The sequence below is a fragment of the Camelus bactrianus genome, chromosome 11 (assembly GCF_048773025.1).
Source record: "Camelus bactrianus isolate YW-2024 breed Bactrian camel chromosome 11, ASM4877302v1, whole genome shotgun sequence".
In the NCBI taxonomy this organism is placed as follows: Eukaryota; Metazoa; Chordata; class Mammalia; order Artiodactyla; family Camelidae; genus Camelus; species Camelus bactrianus.
Genome location: NC_133549.1, coordinates 51,744,421 through 51,765,601, shown reverse-complemented (window position 1 = coordinate 51,765,601; position 21,181 = coordinate 51,744,421). Strand labels below are relative to the sequence as shown.

The following is a 21,181-nucleotide window of genomic DNA, read 5'->3' as shown; positions in this document are numbered from 1 at the left end:
TGAAATATAAAGATAAATACATATATAAACCTGTCTAGTGTGACACTATTTCTAATATCTCAACATCATAAACCTCAATGTATAAAAGGAAATTATTAACCATGAATATATCATTACATTCAACAAGCAGAACTTCCTAAGAAATAATCCTAAAACAATATATGTTGTCCATTTAATTTTATTCTGGGCTCAGGTTCTTTCTTTTCCCTCAGTTGAAATTCAGGGCAGGTCTCATGACTTTTCTGGTAACTTTCATCTAATAAAAGCTCCTCTACTAAATAATTAATATGTCAAGTCCAGGATAATAAAAATGTAACTTCATTCAAAGTTAAAGCTATTTCCCTTCCCCAAATATGTCAGGGTGGAGGGCAATTTCTATTTTTTTCTCCTTTATGCTTTCAGAAGCATAATTTCCTACACCGGTTTACTAACTAGAATTCCTGACTCAGCTGAAGCATAAGAGGAGAGGGGACAGGGACGTTTTTACTTAACTGACACTGCTGTTGGGCTCTGGGCCCGGCAGGTGTAAAGCCCTGGGATCCTCTGTGGATCATCAAAGTCACCTTCACTCCGTCGCCAGGGTCTCTCACCTTGCTACACTCTGCTCTGGCTGGCCACTTTCCTGGGCCTCAGTCTCCTCATTCAGAGCTCTCTTTGACACTCCAAGCATCCCTCTCGGAGAAGACGGAAGATAACCCCTGATTCTTACATCTGGCCAAACTCTAGTCCCCTGGAAACACACATTCTGACCCAGTGAAACCCGGAGGGGCAGGTGACACAAAGCAGCCACCTCTCCTCAGCACCGTCAAAACAGCCGGCCAACCTGTCGCTCTCAGTAGGTATTTCGGGAGTGAGCTGGACCCACCAGCCTCGTGTGTTCCCAGCTGCAGGGCACACATCTCAAGCTCTATGCAATGCTTCCTTACTCCCCTCTCTCACTTTAGGTGAACTGAGAAGCTCCTCAAAATTCCTCCCCATTAGTGGGAACCAGGATTTACAACACACTAGTAATGGTCTCCGAGTATCTATGAATAAACACCAAAAATTCCTCTCAAACTCTTCAATATTTTTTCTAAACTCAGGGTTGGGGAGCGGTAGGGTAGTTTTCTAAACTCAGGAATGGGGAAGGGTGTTCAGTTAAGAATACAAAACAGTTAAACAGCTCCCTGCTACCTCCTTGTCCTGCTTGGTGGTCCAGGGATAGTGTCATACCCAAACGAGAGACCAGAAGAATCCCATTCCATCTTAAAATTCTTAAAAATTTACAAATGAAATAATATCAGTCATTAGGTGACCATTTAGAAAATTCTGCAGGACAGAAAATTGTAACATATTAGAGCTATGTAAAAAGCTTACAAATAACAAAATACATTTAAAAGAGACAAACAGCAATGGAGATCATTTCATAAACCTAATTATTTAAGAACATTTGCATTATGAAGGAAAAAAACCAATAGGGCTATTTTACCTTTATAATTTAAAAATGTTTTCAAATAAAAACCCCTAAAAATTTATGGGCCACCTGAATATTGCTTTGATCTTATATATTCAATTACATTCAAAAGATAATAATAGTGATGATTTAGATCACAAGTTAATGACAATAACAAAATAGTAAATATTTATCAGGTACTTACATGCTAACTGCTTTGTATCTATTAATTCATTTAATCCCAACAACAAACCTATGAGGTAGCTGCTGTGATCATCTCCAATTTCCAGATAAGGAAAACAAGGCACAAAGAAAGTTAGGTTGCCTACCCAAGATTTATAGGCTATGCAATTGGCCAAAACTTTCAGCAAGATTTACAGAACTAAGAGTTGTGATAATGTTATCTTTAAGATTGAAATTCTAGAGATTACTATGTCAGAGCATGCTAAAAATATTTTGTTGAGCCTAAACTTTGTAAAATGATTCACTGTAAATAATTCTTATTTGTTAGCAGAACTACTGGATCAGAAATTTTCTAGTAATACAGAAACTTAAAATTCTGAAACCTAGCTATCTAGATCTACATCCTCCAATCACATGTAAATATATACATAATTCAGCTCAATCATTTTGAATCATTGGAAAATCCCTTCTGATTTTGGCGGCAAAGAGTAGAAAATCACCCAAGACTTCAAATCAGTGACCTATAATTTAACCTAGTCTCTATTATACACAACTACGGACTTGAACACGTCCCTTAACTGCCCTTGGCCTTAATTTCCCAGAAGGTCGGGCAGGAACTACCCTGTCTCTGAGTCACAATTCTGTGATTCTAGCATCTGTTCAATCTAGTCATTGGTCAGCAAACTGGACTAACTAGAAGAGGAAACCAGCATGTCTTGAGACACAGCTTCAAACTCTGCAGTTTAGGAAAAATCCTTTAGCTTTGTCAATATTTCAGTCCTACTCTGGACTAGAGAAAATATTAATACAATCATCAAGAAAAAGATCAACACCAGGTTTACTTTTTAAAAAAATCTCTGTACAAAAATGAAGATAAGCATTTTAATACAATTCAGGGAGCAAATCCATCAAATGACATTTTTAAATGTTGTGGTATTTGCTAAGTTAGGGTTTGAAGGGTCTGCTTCTGCCGTATCTTTGCAGTCTCTGATATTGAATGCTGAATACTTGCAAAACAAGAATTCAAAAAATAGAGGGTGACTAATTTATGCCCTCTTATCACTGGCAGGACAAATAAAGCTGTCAAAAATAGAATTTTGCAGGTTACTTAATAACACGAGTCAGTCTTTTATATCCAAACTGATGCAATAAAACGTGCTTGTGAGGGGTTGGAAATACGCTTTGTGGTATTATTTTTTAATAATAGTTGGCTACCTTCAGACATCGACAGCTAAAATTTTTATCAAAGAAACATCAAAGAATCAAAGAACCTTAATGCAATACTCTGCATGTGTAGAGGTTCAATAAATATTATTGATAAAAATTGTGTAACGCTGACAAATTAAACTTTCAACTCAGTTGCATTATGCCACATAGAAAGATTTAGAAGTGTGCCGCAACGTTAGCTTGTAAACAGTCTTTGCCTCCAGGCAGTGGCATTATGTGTGGGGCTTTTTTTCCCTACTTTTTCACTCTTAACTGTACTTCCCAGATTTTCCAAAACTGCCAAATAATTCTTTTGAGAATCAAAGAAAAAAAAATCCCTTTATGATTATCCTGTCCTCCAGAATGCATTACTGACATGGGGCATCAACTCTGTGACATGTGATGCTCCTTCCTTCTGGAATTTTCTCCTTAAAACTAGGAAAGTACATCTTCATAGGTGAACATTTTCATAAAACTTTCCACCCAATGTAGATTCAGTTTACATCGGTTTTAATTCTACCACAACTAAAGCTAATATATGTTTAATAAACGTCACCCTCAAGTAATCTGAATTTTTTAAAAGTAAACTTGGGATACTTATAATTTTAAGTGATTTAAAATAGGGTGTGTATTAACACAGTTTGTCCAAGTATTCTATTGATAATCTATTTTCTAAAAATCATTACAACACAAATATTTATGTGGTGTGAGAGCACCATTGCTTGCTTAATCAGGTGGTTGTCCTTAACAAAGAGGTTTTTTTGTTGCTGTTTTTATTTTTCTGTTTTGTTTCCTTGATCCCTATTATTGAACACAGTGTGTTAACGTTAGGCCTTGGGATTACAGAAGTATAAGGTGTAACAGCTGACCTAAAATACATATAAATTATGAAAGTGAAAATTAATTTATCCAAAATAAAAGAGAACAACATAAGACTGCATTAAATGAACAATACAGCTGTGGGGGCTACTTTTCTGTTTAGAGTCTTAAAACGGACTATACTCTGACCAAAGGAATGAGGACAAATATTTCAACATAAGGATGTTCAGCATAGTGAAATTTATAATGTTTAAAAATATTGGACATATCCTAAATGTCCAATAAAATATCACTAGATATATAAAATATGTTACCCTTATATTTCCAAATTATATAGTTGTATAATACTGTGATTTCAAAGAAAGACATGGAGAAATGTCCCAATTTTGATGTTTAGTTAAAACTCAGAATGCAAAACTGTATATATCAGTTTACAAATTAAATTTTAAGTAATTATTCACAAAAAATATTGGACGATAATAAAGTGTAATCTCTGATGAGGGTAGTTTTCTCTTCCTTGTGTTTTTATTTAATTTCAAACTTTCTATAATAGCTATGGATAATTTTTAATTTAAGAAAAATATCTCATGAGGTAGAAAAATTTCTAAGATACATTCAATCAGGAATAGAAAAGTTGGGAAAATTTTATGAAAAATACTTCATTACTGAAGCTGAGTGACAGGTGCCTGGGTTCATTAGGCTAGTCTTTCTAATTTTTATGTATCTGTTCTATCTGTATTTAATATTGATATAACCCAACCGTTTTATTTTACAGTTGGCAAACAAGCCCCAGAGTTATACAATTCAGGAGAGACATAAGTCAGAGGTCAGCAAACTGACCCATGACTCAAATGTGGCCACAACCTGTTTCTGCAGTGATTGCAGGCTAGGAGTGGTTCTCACAGTTTCAAAGCATTGTTTTTTCAAATCCTAAAATATCAACTATCTAGCCTTTTACAGAAAAAGTTTGCTAACACCCAATTCTTATTCTTAATCTAGTACTCTATGTTAGAAGTTAATGTGCAGTTTTTAAAGAAAACATCCTATAACACAGATGGGTGTTTGAGATTCCTTAAAGGAAGTAGAAACATCACTCCTTGTCCTACCCACTCATACCAACTGAAGCCTGAACACTCATTCATTCAGTTATTCATTCACTGATCAGTTTCACAAAGAGAGATCTGGTTCCTGCCTTCATGAAAATTACTCAAGGGAAGACAGAAAACAGAAATAAAATAATTACAGATCAAAGTAAGTGTTACGAATGTCATAAGTCAGGTGGAATGACAGAATGGCAGGTGGCCTTCTTCAGATAAGATGACATAGAAGCTGAGATTTGGAGGATAAGGGCAAACAAACCTTGCAAAGAGCCAAGGACAAAACAGCATCCTTGGCAGAAAGGACCCCTTGGGTGGAACCATTAATTGGTACCAGAATGTCCGTAAAATACACAACACCTCTCAGCAGTGAAGGCACTAGTAGGCCTTAGTTTCAAAGATTCATTAAGATTACAGCAGATAAATAAGAAGTAAGTGCGCTTCATCCTGCTCTTCCTTTTTCAATCAGCCATCAGTCTGTTCCTGGGAATAATTCCCTCAAACTAGGAACAAAATACAGACTTTAATTCCTATTTCTCAAATTGAGCTTTCTATGAGTATTCTCTTATTTGGAGTTTCAATGTAACCACATATTTTAATTTTAATTTACTAATTCCTCAATACATACAAGCCATAAGATACAAAGGAAGGCATTAGATCAATGTAAATCTGATTAGGATACCATCCCTCTGCTAAGTGTGCCTCAAATTAACCTCCCCATTTCTGGTTTGGTATAATGTGCTTTAGTAACTTTCCCTGGGTATTTCTCAAATTGCAATTTTTTTCTACAAATAATGCAGCAAAAAAATAAGTTACTAAGGATCCCAGAGTTGACAGTCGGCTTCAACTAAACCAGCTCAGCGAGCTGCAGATGGAGGAACACTGTGGCATTCACATTCTTGTCTAACTACCACACAAAAATCCTAGGGACAGGAATAGGAATTTGACTTCATGATAAAATATAGCTCTTGGGTCCTACTTTTTCTTCTATTGCCTGTTCTCACCACCTGTTTATGTCCCAAGGACGTAGGTCATTCACCAAAAGCATGAACACTGATTCTTTAAATAGGTGGCACTAAGCATGGAACAGGATGGGACCAGTAGATCATCACAGGCATGTGTTTCTCTAAGCTGATCACTCCAGGCACCTACAGGTTAACTTTATTTTCAAGCTCCTAAGAAGCCTTGCTCCTTCTAGCCAGAAATGCCACAGCCTGGAGTGGAAGCCTCCAAACGAGGGAGTGGCTCTATGAATCCTTCTGTGCGTGTTGTGTGTACCTGACACGTGATGGGAAATTCAGCAGCCCAAGAAATAGAAATGCATTCCAGGAACAATTTTCAAACAGCAATGAATTTCTCCTTAAATAGCCTAATAGAGAGTTGGTTACCATGTGAGGTCTTCAATGTAAGGTTTCAAATTTTCGCAAAATATGAACTATAGTCCTTTCCCTTAAACTAAAAGAATCTGTTGTGTTTCATCTTATCAGCCTAAAACTTGGTGTGAATTTCATGACTCAAATACACAGAAGCACCAATGGCGATTTTGGACTTTAGATTTTGTTTGCAGGCAACTTCAGGATTTTTCAAACTACTGGCTTAATAATGATCAGCAACCAAAAATAAGTGGCTCTTGATCTTCAGAAACTAAAATATTATTATGAAATGCAAAGATAGGGCTAGGGAGAAAAATGTGAGATCACAGAGCCATACAATCCTGAATTTGGGTAGGACTTCAGCAGCTGAGATCTTTTTTTTTTAAAAACATTGTTTCAGAGGTGCAGGGTGGAGAGCTAAAGTGATGTACATTGACAGAGCATTAAACAACCTTGAATTTTATAGTGAGAGAATTGCTCCATTTTCAATTCTCTTTAAAGCTTTCTGATGAGGAAAGTTAGTTGTTGGAGGCACATCTTAAACACCTCTCCAACCCCTGCTAATCTTTTTAAACAGAGAGCGGAACTAGGGCTCAGAGCTTTTAGTAGACAACAAAGTCTGGTTAAAATTTGATTATGATTTCTTTCTTTGGTAGTTGTTTTCATAATGACCTTCCATTTGTGGGAAGTGACACTGATACTCCACTTATGAGAATGAGATATATATGTATGTGTGTGTATATATATATATATATTTTTTTTTTGCCTAAGTTTTAAGAAAGTGAATCAATTCAAAGAAAGTCATTAAGTAATTAATGGAATGGTATCAAATGGATATGCAATTGGAGACACTGATTTTTAAAATCTTTCCAACATTCCCTTTAAGAACCCTATTGACTAACTCAGACCAGTCTATGAACATTTTTCCACATTTAAATACAGTGAAAGTCAGCCTCCCTTTCCCATGCATCCTAATACCCCCACAAGACCTCTGAAATCACCTAGTCATTCTTTATAAGTGAAAATTTTGAAGTCAGGAAAGATTGAATGCCTTGCTGATTCCCTCAGCTTGTGAGAAAGTCATGGGAGTGTGGTACAGAGAGTAATTACGGAGCAGCTTTCATCTAGTTATTTCTTAGATGGAATTTATAGGTTCCTGTAGATTGGAGCAGGGTGACAAGACACATGCCCAGAGCCAGAAGGGAGCATGAACACGGCAAATCCTGGTCTCGAGATAATACATGCTTTGCAGTCTATCATTAGTCACCTTCATGGCAAATATGAACAGAGGGTCTTAGGAGTAAATTGGCATTTCACTTGGTCTCTCATGTAGAAACACATACACTCCAAAAAGAGGTTTTTCTGATTTCTAATTTTGTGTAAGGATATTTCTGAATTTAATATTCCCATGAATTGGCCAAAAACTTACAAGAAGCTTTATAAAATATGAGTTATTTTTAAAAGTCTGTTTGCTTTTTAATACTTCAATGACTGAGATTCTGACTTCCTAAAGAGTGGTTGTCACACATAATTCTTAAAGGTAAAGGGAAAATATTAGAAGATGGTATTATTCACTGCATCATTTGATAACAAATTAGTTCTACCTCCCCAAGACAACTAATAACCTGAAATGAAATTAGGACTATTTTCCTAAGCAATAGGCCTTCAGCAGTCAGTCTTCCAAAGTGACACAGGAACATGACTCATAATTTGCTAATAGTTGTTTTCATGGACAAACCATACTATACATCTTTTTAAGATCAAATGTGAGGGCTTTGTGAAGGAAGACAAAGGTAAATTTTCAAGAGCCAAAATCCATTGCATCTTTGTGATTTTTGTCACAAATACATGTTACCAACAATAATATTTATTTAGAATTCACTAAATAACTTAAGTAGAAATACTGAGATTTTGAAGTAGACTTTTTCTCACTTAAGTAATATGGAGAGGTTTTATGTGATAATTACATTTTTCCAATGTACAATAGAATAAAAGCACAACTATTAAAATAAAACATTGGTCTATAAATTACCTAATACTACTTCACATACCACATTTTGAGAAACTCGAGGCTGCATGAAAAAGTTAAATCTATATTTGTGTATTATGTTCACGCCCTCACTTTTCCTCTTTGTTTCTAACTATAGTTCCACATTTCTACACATCCCAACATTCCACTTATTCAGTTTTTGTATCACAACTGTTACTGTTCTTCATATTTTTAGAAAAATATCTGGCATTTATATTGTCTATGCCTTTCAAAGATTGTAAAAAAAAAATAGCTAATAAGGGTAATGCCAACTTCTACAATATATAAGTTAAATAAATCCTGCCTTCTAGAAATTCTCAGCCTAAAATAGATTTTACCACCACAAAGTCACTGACCTTAATAAGATGTGCAGGTAAGCAAACAACAGCCCAAAACTTTCATGTAGAAGTAACAAAACGAATATTCGCTACAGCACCGTCTGTTTTCCTTAGACAACAATGTGATAAGCAGCCCGAAGGTAAAATCACATCTAACAGGACTCTGGGTACATCTTGTTTAAGGATCCTTAGATCTGCCTTGAAACCTATCCCATATTGGGATACACAGGTGGTGTACAGGTGGGAAGTTATAGAAATAATGTCAAATAAAGAATTTAATTCAAGCTCCCAAGGAACTTAATTCAAGCTCACAAATCTACATCTGGGAAAATATGGTATTAATTTATGAGCTGCAATAGACAACAGTTCTCAATGCACTGCCATCAACTGTTAGGAAAGTCCAAGGAGTCCGGCCATAGAACCACTGTTCTGGGTACGGCCCAGGTGACTGGCATGCTTGTGGAGACTAGAAATGCCACCCAGCGTGAACAGATCGTCCAGCACCTGAGCGAACAGGAGCAGAAATAAATACAAATATAGTCAACTGAAAAATGGGTAGGAGAACATCTGAAAGCAGTTTAGTAAGGAAACAGAAACGATTTCTTCCCTCTTAGCAAGAAAAAAACAAAAGACCAAAGAGAACCACAAAGATGATCACAGATTTGGAATATAAAGTTTCCAAAGAACCATTAAATGAATTGAAATTACTACTTAGGAAAACAGACTCAATGAGGGTTCATTAATTAGTGTCCTTCTAGTTTATAAACAGGCTTGTTTATAGGAGATGGCAAACCATCTGGCGTCCATGTTTGATAAAGCTGAACCAGAAAGCAGGTGTGACACGCAGCATACAGAATTTTGAGGCTAGTAAACCTGAGAAGAAAAGTCATCACTCACGACTTCTGAACAGTATACACACCAAGAAATTTACCACACTGAAAACCAGAGGACCTTTAGGCCAGTGTTTTCTGCAATTAATGAAACCAGTGTAACTTCAGGCAAGTCACATAATATCTCTGGATTTAGTTTCCTCATCTGTAAGATGAGCATATCGGGATAATATTAAAAAAAAAAAGTAAAACTGTTATACAAGCACTGACTCAGGATTCAAATTCTGTCTTCATCAATTACGGCTTGTAGGGCTTTGGACACATTCTGTGCCTTGGATTTCTCATCTACAAAATGTAAGTGATAGTAGCATCATCCTCATAGGTTATGTTGAGAAGATTAAATGAATTAATACATGGAAAACACTTAGCATACACTGACGCAGGGTTAGCTGCTACTTTTTGCCGCTGTTAGTATTATGTGCAAGTAATAGAGGTAAATTCTGGCTGATTAAGCAGAAAAGGAGTTTATTAAAAGGGTACTGTTTTACAGAAATTTTGGATTTGGAAAACTAGATTCAAGAGTAAGCTTTTAGAAATAACACCCAAAGCTACATCACAAATCTGGAATGATAAAGAAAGTGTTATCCACCATTCATGGACTACTCAACACTAAAGTTAGCATTACTATAATTTCTGCACCAGAACTCAATTTTACTCTAGTATAATCATGACTGTCCCAGCTGCAAGGGACACTAGAAAAGCAAGTATTGGCATTTTTAACTCCTGTAGGAAAAGGCAGTTTTGCACAGATTCCCCAGATGTATAAAAAGATCAGATGCCAGATGGCCAAAATTAACTCCATCCATTTGTCCTCCATGCTAAAATGTACTGCTTACGATCATTTATTAAAGGTTGGGGGGTTTCATCCAAGGTCAAGAAGATGTTATATAGAACTTCTTAAAGGCTCTATGGTTCCTTCATGAAAGACTTAAAATTTCTGTGACAGGAGGGATTTCCAAATTCTCCTATCAACTGAGTTACTGGGTAAGCTCAGTATCCAGTATTTAAATTGAAGCTCCTGGATTTATAGTTAGAATTAGGTCTTTAATTTTCAATTTATATAATCAAAGGTTTTCACCTCTTTATGTGTGACTAGAGAGAATAAACGGTTTCCAAGTCTTCAGCTGGAAAAACTGAAAAATCCCAGAGTTTAATGAACATTCTCTCATAAAAAACAAAATCCCCTATTTTTTTTTCTCCAAGCTATTAATACATTTGTGCTGCCGGGGGTATGCATCCTGCGAGGACATTGGCCAGGAGAAGAAAGCAGTTATAACTGGGCTTTATCTATTTTAAACTCCTCAACTATAAAAATAGTGCTTAAAATACAGCCATCCAGCTCCCAACTGTCCTTTCTGAGTAATGGACAGCTATTCTAACCCCATGACTAATGCCCAGTGCCTGTCTTAAATTGGCCTGGACCTCCACCACTGGGGTATTCCGTGCCCAAATCGTCCCCCCAGTGCCTGAACTTCATGGCATCTCTGCACCAGACTCTTGGTTGCCCCCCAAAATACTCTTGGTGAATTTATTTCAAGTGTTTACAGAAACAGAAAGAATTAAGAATCTCTCCTACCCAATCACTTTTGCTCCACGAATTCTCTGATACACGTGACATGCACAAAATAGTCTGGTGACATTTTTAGCAATTAGAGCATGAAAACTGAAGGGAAGATTTAAAAGGTCAATCTGCTGGTTGCCTATTTATTTTCAAACTCTTGGACAAAGCGTGTCAAATTGGAAATTCTGGAATGACCGTTGTGATAGTTTGTTTTGTTTCCTCGGCCTAAAGAGTAAAACTTCTACCAACTTTATACTAAATCTATTCCAATAATCCACTGAATCATGCATCTTCAGTCATTTAAGACGTACAGAACGGCCTCAGTGGGCTTCTCACCAACCAGGTGGTGAGAGTCAGCGCATGGAGGTAGGCTGCAGGATGTTAACAGAGATCTGCCTCTCTCTAAGCAACAGGTATGGGATACGTTCCTCCCAACACCCGTGTACTAAGATGACTGGAAATTGGGAAGGATTTTAAATGCAGCAGATAGTTTGCAATTCAATGACACGGTAATTTCTTTTTCATAAATAAGCACTTAAATGTATGAATCTGTTGTAAGTGATTAGGCTTCCATACAACAAAGCAAAATGTAGTGGGATTAAGCTGATGGACTCTGACCCTTGACTGCCTGGGTTCAAATCCTGACTTCTCCACTTCCCAATCACATGACCTTGGCAAATGACTTGATCTCTGTGAGCTTCGGTGTCTTCCGTGAAATGGGGGTTGTAATAGTCCTTAACCCACGATATTGTGTGGGAATTAGAACAGTGTCTGACATGTAGTAAGTGCTCTATAGGTGACTGTAGGGTAAATAAAATACATCTTAAATATGATTTTAAATATGTCTCTGAAAATATCAAATTCATTTTTTTAGGAAATTCTTGGTTGAGATATAGCTCATTGATTTCTTAAGTTTTTTTCCCCTTCCTCAGTATAAAACATTTTATTTCTTAGTGAAGTTTTTCTCCTGGATAATCCTGCAAGAATATAGGGGAAGAAAAAATTCAAGAACTCTTGAGTCAAATATTAAAATGTTTAGGAAGATGAAAGGTGCCTACTTGTTTGAAGCAAAAAGTGATCAAGGCAAGGTAGAACACCCCTATGACATCTCTCTTAATTTAAAGCAACATGATTCAATCATTAGGAATTCAAAGTGATCATGACCACAGACATTTAAATACCATGACCTGAAAGGTCTTTGTGCTACCACCTATAAAATGATTGAGAAAGTCTCAAGTTAGTTTTTAACAACATTTAACAGAAAAACTAGAAGCTGCTTTATTTTGATTTTTAACCAACAGCTCTCGTACAAAATACCATCTTTAAACAACTAACGAATGTCTTTAAAAAATGCATATAGTTTGGAAAGGCAAACGAACAGTAACTGCTTCTACACATGGGTAGAGGGCGATGCATTGAGGAATTTTTCATTTTGCTTTAAACATGACTTGTTTTTTCCAACATCATGTATTATATTCTATGATCTAAAACTTTTTCAAAGAATTATTGTAGAAGTTAGTAATGATACTGATATTTGGCCCCTTACATTTTCCTTTCTCCAAAAATCACAATTAAGTATAGTAACAAAGATTTCTGGCTATGCCGAAGTGGAAAGTAAGTGTATCCTTCTCCGGAAAATGAACTATTTCAGCTCAGTGGTGGTGGATTAAGTCTGTATTGCACTTTGGGGCCCCTGAAGTTACTTTTAGGTCATTAACCTTCAGAAAAATAAACGTATCAGTGCAGAGAAGCATCAGTACTATCTGTCCCCGAAAAGGACACTGAATTTACCAAGGGTTTGTTAGGAGAAAGGAAAAAAAAAAGAAGCTAATTCTATCTGGACTAAGAACAGTATTGCTTCCCACAAAGAGATCCAACATTAGTAAACAGCTCTCACCATCTTGTCAGCTTTGAGAATAGATTTAAGTTCCTCATTGGCTACCCTCAAAATTACCCAGTCCACCCTGTCAAATGTTAATCTACTTAGAGGTTCACATTGCTTTGCTCAGCACATGTAACAGCCTAAATCCAGGGAGGCAAAAAGAGAATTAATAACTATTGACTACCTATCATGTGCTGAGTTCTGTGCCATGCATATTTGATGTATTTTCTCCTTTAATCGACAGCTGCTATTAACCTGGCTTTGTATATGAAAACACTGAGGTTCTGAGAAGTCAAGTCACTTGCCCAAGGCCCCACAGCTCATGAGTCATGGCACCAAGTAGTCCAGCTCCAGAACCCTCACCGGCAGACCACACAGACTTCAGTCTTAAATCAGAACCCCAGATTCAAATTATAGTCAGATCCTTGGATGATCAGGCATTGGTGCATTTGAATGGCATTTAAAAATAACCATAAGCCCTTATATTTGCCTGGCACTTTCCAAGTTTTCACAATGCTTATGTAGGAGCAAACTGCTGAAGCACAGAGCAGGGTGTTAAAAATCCACATTGCAGAGGCTTCCATTTTTATTCTGTGACCAGTCTACTACTCTTACTTGTCGAGAAGAATGCTCCTTATTTTGTGAAATGATTTTGAAAATAATTGAGGCACTGGAACTAAAGATTCTCTTGTTTTCTTCTCTCCCTTGTACAATCCACATGGGAGTTGCAGGAAAATGGACAAAGAAAATATGGTGGTCCCCCACCTGGCTGGGATGCTGCACCCCCAGAAAGGGGCTGTGAAATTTTTATTGGAAAACTTCCCCGAGACCTTTTTGAAGATGAACTTATACCATTATGTGAAAAAGTGAGTCCAAATATGACCTTTTTTTTTTTATCTTTCAAGGAAAAAATACTGCTCTCTTCACCTCACTTTCACTGTTACTTTTCTTGGTCAGTGATGGTTTCTCTTCCAGTTCTTCCAATTGCCGTTCCTCAATCATGAACAAAGGTAAAACCTTCCTAGCTGCTGGTGGTTGTCCCCTAATTATCACTGCCCTGACTCAGCTCTTCGTCCTGATACTGACAGCTGAAACTACCATTGCTGCTGACTTTTAAATCTTTATCTCGATCCCCCATCTCCACGGGCATAGCCATCTTACTGCAAACGCAATGTGTCTGTCAACCCAGAACAACACTACGACCACCTGTCAACAATAAGGTATTGCTTCAACTTGAAATGTTAATATGGTTTTATAGGGCGCAAAACTTTCCCATGCAAAACGTGTATGTCTGTCATGGCTCAAATGTCTGTCTATGCATATCAGTCCAGAAAGAAATTTCCTTCTGCAAATATGAATCTGTCTTCCCTAAGGCAGCAACAAGATTAGCAGCATGGTTTCTCAAAGTCGTTATGTAATTAAGGAATAAATTTCCTCAGTCTTAACGCCCAATGATATTTTGTTATTAAACCCAAAGCTAAGGGGAGAAGACAAAATTAAATTTTCAGTAATTTGCCAACTAGTGTTTTAACAATCACATTCTTAGAAATTGTAGTTAAAAATGAGAGGTTAACTATTTCTTCCCCTAAACGCCAAAATCAGCTGTGTGTGTGTGTCTGTGAGCACGCAGGTACGTGTGTAACTCAGCCTTGGGTTCAGAACTGCTCTTAATATTATACAAACAACCTCACTTGGCACGTGTACAAACTCTGAGGACTTAATCCTCTATGAATCTTATATACTCAACATGAAAATGAGCACCAAGAAACACCTCAAACACAGAGATAAAACATGCTTGAACTCTTTCCTGATGAGCCCAGAAAAAATGGGTGTCCATCACTGAATACCTGGGCTTGAGGTAGGGCGAGGCTGAGCTGACGGGCAGCGTATGTCTAACGACGCCTCTTCTCCCTGTGCATGCCCCTCGCATCTGTGTGGGCAACTGTTCTTACAGCAGCCAGCAATAATAAACTACTGGGTCTGCATTATAGAGAACAGTTCAGGTAGCATGTAACCAAAACAGAGGAGGGGTAGTGAGAGGGATACAGTGAGTGCCCTCCTACCACGGAGGTCCTGGTCCTGGCTCAGTTGTATTAAGACTAGCATTTATCTTCAGCCTGCAGACTGAGAAACAGGGTTCCCCCGACCATCCTCTGAAATACACCTTCTGTGTTCACCTTTATGTCACAGTAAGGGGGAAAGACAGCTAAGAAGTCAGTTTACCAAGTTCCAAATGAGTGTTTCCAGTGTTGGTTTTAAACGTCAGTTGTAGAGTATGACCAAGTAAAAATAAAACTATGGAGACTTCAGAGGCCAAGACAAGAGATGACAAATGTGTTTTCTGGTCCCTAAGACAGTTGTATCAATCCCCAGAGAATTGTGTGATGAAAGGTCACTTGCTCTGTCAAAAACATATTCTGGTCCCTTGGGCTAAAATGCCACTTATATCCGTTTTCTTTGTTTAACTTGACTTTGTCCATGAGTCAGATAACAGATCTGAACCCAGCGTGAAACTATGCAAACCATTCTACACAGGATGCAAATGCCAAACACGGCAGAGAAAGACTTCAGAAAACGTATGTGTGTGTGTGTGTGTTTCCATTTGGAAGTACAAATGTATAAATATGAATTCTTTTTTTTATTACTTGTAGATTGGTAAAATTTATGAAATGAGAATGATGATGGATTTTAATGGCAACAATAGAGGATATGCATTTGTAACATTCTCAAATAAACAGGAAGCCAAGAACGCCATCAAGCAACTTAATAATTATGAAATTAGGTAAGCTCCACCTCTTCTAGATTAAAAGTGAATCAGACATTGTACCTTTACCTGTTCTTCTATCAAGTTTATCTAATACAATATATGCAAAAGATAGCCAAAATAAAAAGGTTAGTTCTTTTGCTTAGAAATCAATTTAATGAATTATTTATTTAATCACTAAATACATTTATTAAATCATCACTAAATAAGGTGCCAGACTAAGTTCTGTAAAATGTTCAAAGAAAATTCATTAATTTATCCATTTCATAAATATGTGCTGGGCACTGTTCAAAATATTAGAAATATCACAGGACACTTTCCTACCCTCCTAGTAAGCAAATGGATGTATAAGATTATTTAAAAGAGTTTGAAAAAATTAAACTGGGAAATGGGATAAAGTTGTCTAAGGAGGTTGCTACTCTAACTTGAAAATAACTAACGAAGAAAATAGTCTTCGGGAAGGTAAAATTTGATCTGAGACTCGAATGCAAAGAATCAGGCATGACAGTCAGACCTGGAGGAAGAGTATTTCAGAGAAAGAAAGAACAGCAAGTGCAAAGGTCCCAAGAGAACAAGCTTGAAGTATCAGAGGGACAGTAAAAGAAGCCAACGTTTGTTACAAAGTAAAGAGAGGAGGGTTGAAGGCAATATGGTTGGAGAGCCTTATACTCTGAGATTAACAATTTGGATTTTATTCTAATAAAAAGGAGAAGTCATAGGAGGGTTTTCACTAGATTCGTGCTTTTTAAAACATAACTCTGGCTTTGGGTGAAGAATGGACTGCAGCAGGGTAAGGACAGAAAGAGGGAAGCTGGTTAGAAGGGTGCTGCAGTAGCTGAGAACTAGACAAGAGATCGATGCTGGTTGCACAGAGGGTTAGTGGTGAAGGTGGTTAAAAAAAAAAAAAAAAAGTCAGACCTGGGATATATTTTGGAAGTTGAAACAGACAAGACTGGTTAAATATTGGATTTAGAACGTGAGTGAATTTACAATTTGGGGAAGAAAATTAGAATTTTGGTCCAAGTATCTGTGGATGTGATAGTGTCATTGAGGTGGAAAAGGCTGTGAGGGAGAAAAGCAGGAAACATCAAGAGCTCTGTTTGAGGCAGTTTGCATCTGAGATGCACATCAGGCACCCCAGGGAAGGTGCTGAGCAGGGGACTGCAGGATCCTGGAGTCAGCAGAATGGTCATGTTTGGAATAGAAATTTGGGGGTCAGCCAAATATAGGTAATATTTAGAACCATGAGATTAGCAGAGGGTTCCAAGACATAACTGACACCATACAATCAAAAACTGGCAACAGAGCTAACTTCATGAAATTGTCTGAGTTCTAAAACCTTCATTTTTTGCGAGGGAACTGTCATAAATCCTTTACGGAAGTCCTGGGCCACCTAGAAGAAAGATCAGTACATTAGATGAAAAAGCAATAGCTTGGGGTCAGGCAGGCTTCAGCGGAGTGCCAAAAAGTGACTTGACCTCTCTGAGCCTCAATTTCCTCATCTATAAAGTGGGAATAATAATACTTACTTCATAGGTTTATTATGGGGATCTTATCAAGATTTTTAAATGTTTAACCAAATATTTAGAGCACAATAATAGGTAAATAAATGATAGAACTCCTTCATATTAGCACATTAATTCAGAGATGCAGTTTTACATATTTCCTTTCTGTAACAGAGATGCACCTTAAAATTGATGGAATCTTAAATTTGATGAATACAGAGAGAGTAGATTTCCTACCATTAAGGCATGCATTATCCCTGTAATTCTGTAAGTCAGTCAACTACTGGGTCATTTTTCTTCAACCTGTTAGCCCCATAAAGACTGATTGGATTTGGCAACCACTAGCAGCCTAGTCATTCAGTCCCAAGGTTAGATTCTGGAACAGAGTCTTGGAAAAGACATAAAGGAGGCTCCCCTCCCATACATGCCTCCATGGATCCAAAAGAGCTCTGACAGGGAGGATTTTTTGGTATGAGAATCAGAAGATCTGAGATCTAGCCCAGGTTCTCTTGGATAAATCTTTTGACTTCTTTCAGCATCAGTTTTATACTATCATCTGATTATATCATTATTCTCAGCACCCAATATATGAGAAAAAACATAATAAATTATTTTGGAAAGGACTATAAAAAGCTACATTTTAATACAGCTTTTTTTCTTTTTCTTTTTCTTTTTTTAAATGATGGTAATGGGGATTGAACCCAGGACCTTGTGCGTGCTAAGCATGTGTTCTACCACCAAGCCATACCCACCCCACCTTAATATAGCTTTTTAATATTACAGTTACATGTTTACAGGAATTAGAGGAGTCTCCATTCCTTGGTCTTTCATGAAACCTAGACATCTTAACAGTAAGGGTTATTTCCAAAATACCTCTTAAGTGGAGACGGATGCAGAACTGGCTATGTAGGGAATCAACTGGGTTCACTGTATCTGCTCACCATACTGTTACATACCAGAGCCTATCAAAACTTTTTGAAAACAGGCTCCGAACAATGAATACAATCCACTAAAAAATAATATCTTATGTGAATTTTAGTGTCTTCATCCATGAAAGAGAGAAAAATCTACCTACCTCATAGGGGGGTTGCTATGAAAAATAAAGGAGGTAATGCATTTAAGTTCAGCCTGACACATGTCAGATGCTCTTTAAACGTTTGCCAATGGTGATGGCAGGAGGTGGGGGAAAAGGAAGAGGAGAAATGTAACAGAATATTTGGAAAAAATGCTGGTGGCCAAAATTCCAGTCAAAGTTCAGATTGGATGCCAGAAGAAAGGTGAAGGCACAGCATGACTTTAAATTTTAAGCAGTAGATTAAATGGAATGTGGAATAGCAGAGTAGACACCCCAGAGCCAACCTCACCTACTTCCAGTCTGCCTTGGCTCAGTCCTGCCAGAAACAGAACCTTTCTTGTAGAGAAGAGAATAATCTTTGGTTTGTTTTTAGCCACTATTTTTTAAGGGATAGAAAAGGTTCTTATCCGGAAGAGACCCACAATTGTCATAACCTCCTCCTCCTCCTCATCAAATATTCACTGAGCATTGTCTAAATGCCTGGCTTCTTAGAGACATTACAGTCATGCCCTCAGCTTTTGAAAGATAGCATTTCATCTCCAAGCAGTTCTGGGAAAGATGCCTGACAAACCACAGATTTAAACAGGATATCTGGAGACTCCAGGCGCCCCCTACTGGTAACTGATATCTGACAGGCCCCCTAATTATCAAAAATATAATTTCTAAATAAATAATATCTTGCAGCAAAAGGTGTAAGTTAAAAAAACCCTGAAAGATCACTTTATCAACCCTTCACTCTCCCCAGAAAAACCACATTCCTAGGGCAATATTCACCAAACGGAGATGGACTTGCCAAAGATCTGATATGTGGTCCTTGGTTCTTCAGCAAAGCATGGAAGACAATGAGCACAGGGGCTCAACCCCTGTCAGAGTCACAACTGAGAACCACTACTTTCAAGAAATCAGAGCAATCTCCCACTCACCTGACTGAGTACATTTTATTCATGACAAATGAGTGGTTTTTGTAAAGAGAACTTTATCCAATTTTAATAACTTCGTATTATTACAGAAATCACATAGGCTAATATGCACACATAAAAACAGCAACAAAAAAAAGTAATAAAAGTTCAAACCATTCTTTCATTACCCTATTTCCCCCAAATCATTGCTATGTTGACTTTTTATTGTCTTTCTAGATTTTCTATAGTTTTAATCAAAATGGCCTTCTCACATACTCGTTTTACAGACTTTTTTCTAATCTAGCAGCATAATGTGAACTGCTTTTTTCAACCAGCAAATATTCTCCTACACTACTATGTTTAATGACTACAGAGCATTCTATGTTATGAATGCCAATCTTTTATCTACCAGTGAATCTCAGCCAGAAGCAGTATTGTCCACCCTATGGGACATTATGCAAAGATGAAGAGGCATTCTTGGATGACCTAACGGGTAGCTACTGGCATTTAGTGGACAAGAACCTGGAATGACAAACATATCACGGTATACAATGAGGAAATATCCAGCCCCAGAGTCAATGTCATTGCAGCTGAGATACATTAAACCAGTCCCGTATGATGGATTATTTTGCTCATTTCCAATTTGGAGGCTATTTTAAATAGTAGCAGAGACTAACTTGGCACAAAAATGCTGGTGCTCATCTCTGTTTCCTAAAGACACTCCCCCTAAAGGGACATTATTTGGTCAAAGGTTCTGCACACTTAAGACCATGGATACATTTTGCCAAATGTCCCCCAGAAAAGTTGAACCAAACTACACCTTGCCAATGAAAGCATCTGTCAACTTGCTAATAAGCAACACTGTACAGTGGAAGGAACAGGGATTGAACTGAGTCCACAGGCCAATTTTATCTCTTAAAATCTACAAAGTCTTAAGCAAGTCGCTTAATTTCTTGCAGTCCCAAGTTCTTCAACTGCAAAATGGAAACAATACTTCTGCCCATTTCATAGGCTCCTTGTGTCAGCCAAATAATATATGAAAATCTGTTCTGGATAGGGACTATCTTGAATAGTGATCCTGTCGAAAAAGCTTCTATTCAGTTGGAACAGAAAGGGAGCACCACGGGTTGCAACCTCAGATACCTCCAGGGCAGCCAGGCAGGTGACATGGGTAGAGTGGGCCAGGTATCAAGGCCTCAAGACGGGGGATGTATTAGGGAGTGGTGAGGACTGACAGTAATAGTGAATCTACATCTAGTCTAAAGACAGCAGATGCTACTCAGCTTCAAATACGTTTTTCCCTTTAACAACGTAGAGCCAATGCTGACAGACCTTCCAGTTTCTCAAAAGCAGCTACAGCTTTCTAAAACCAGTTAAAACACTAAGACAACCAAACATTTCATATCCACAGTCCATTTATCAGGGCCAGGGCCAGGGCCATACATTTTCAACTTCCATCTTTTTCTTTCTTTCTTTTTTTTTTTTTTTTTTTTTTTTTTTTTTGAGGGGTTGGAAGTAGGTAATTAGATTTATTTATTTTTTTAAATGGAGGTACTGGGGATTGAACCCAGGACCTTGTGCATGCTAAGTACATGCTATACCCTCCCCACCCTCAACTTCCATCTTAAACTGACTGAATCACACAGGGATTCTCACCAGTAGAAATGCCTGTTCCTGCAGAAATGGACGCCTCCTAGGGGTTTGTGCCAGCGTGGACAACTGCCGATTGTTCGTAGGGGGAATCCTGAAAACTAAAAAGAGAGAAGAAATCTTAGCAGAGATGAAAAAGGTCACCGACGGAGTGGTGGATGTCATCGTCTACCCGAGTGCGGCGGATAAAACCAAAAACCGGGGCTTTGCCTTCGTGGAGTACGAGAGTCATCGGGCGGCGGCCATGGCCCGGAGGAAGCTTCTACCAGGTTCGCATCCCCTCCTCAAAGGGGAGACTGCTCCACTCCCGCCTGCCTGCCTCGTGCTGCTGTGCTCCTCAGCAAAGGAGACAAAAGCTTGTTGTTCTTTTTTGGCTCTTTATCTCTGCTTATGCTATATTTTAAACTCTTCCTCCTTATCTCACAGTTGATTCAGTTCCCTGAAGTGTTCACAGACTGCGTTCCGAAAACTCTTCATT

The 21,181-nt window shown here is 37.7% G+C and overlaps 1 protein-coding gene across 9 annotated transcripts in view; it reads left to right on the top strand.

Annotated features, from left to right (window-relative positions):
* The window catches only part of A1CF (APOBEC1 complementation factor), an 81,056-nt gene that overhangs the window by 29,513 nt on the left and 30,362 nt on the right, over nucleotides 1-21,181 (top strand). For 5 of the 9 annotated variants that reach the window (XM_074374020.1, XM_074374022.1, XM_074374017.1 and 2 more), the window contains 3 exons: nucleotides 13,536-13,676; nucleotides 15,462-15,592; nucleotides 20,734-20,972. In XM_074374020.1, coding sequence (XP_074230121.1) covers nucleotides 13,536-13,676; nucleotides 15,462-15,592; nucleotides 20,734-20,972 — 511 coding nt within the window. Of the gene's footprint in view, nucleotides 1-11,341; nucleotides 11,438-13,535; nucleotides 13,677-15,461; nucleotides 15,593-20,733; nucleotides 20,973-21,181 lie in introns of all 9 variants that reach the window. The other 4 variants (XM_074374021.1, XM_074374019.1, XM_074374024.1 and 1 more) reach the window with 2 other exon arrangements.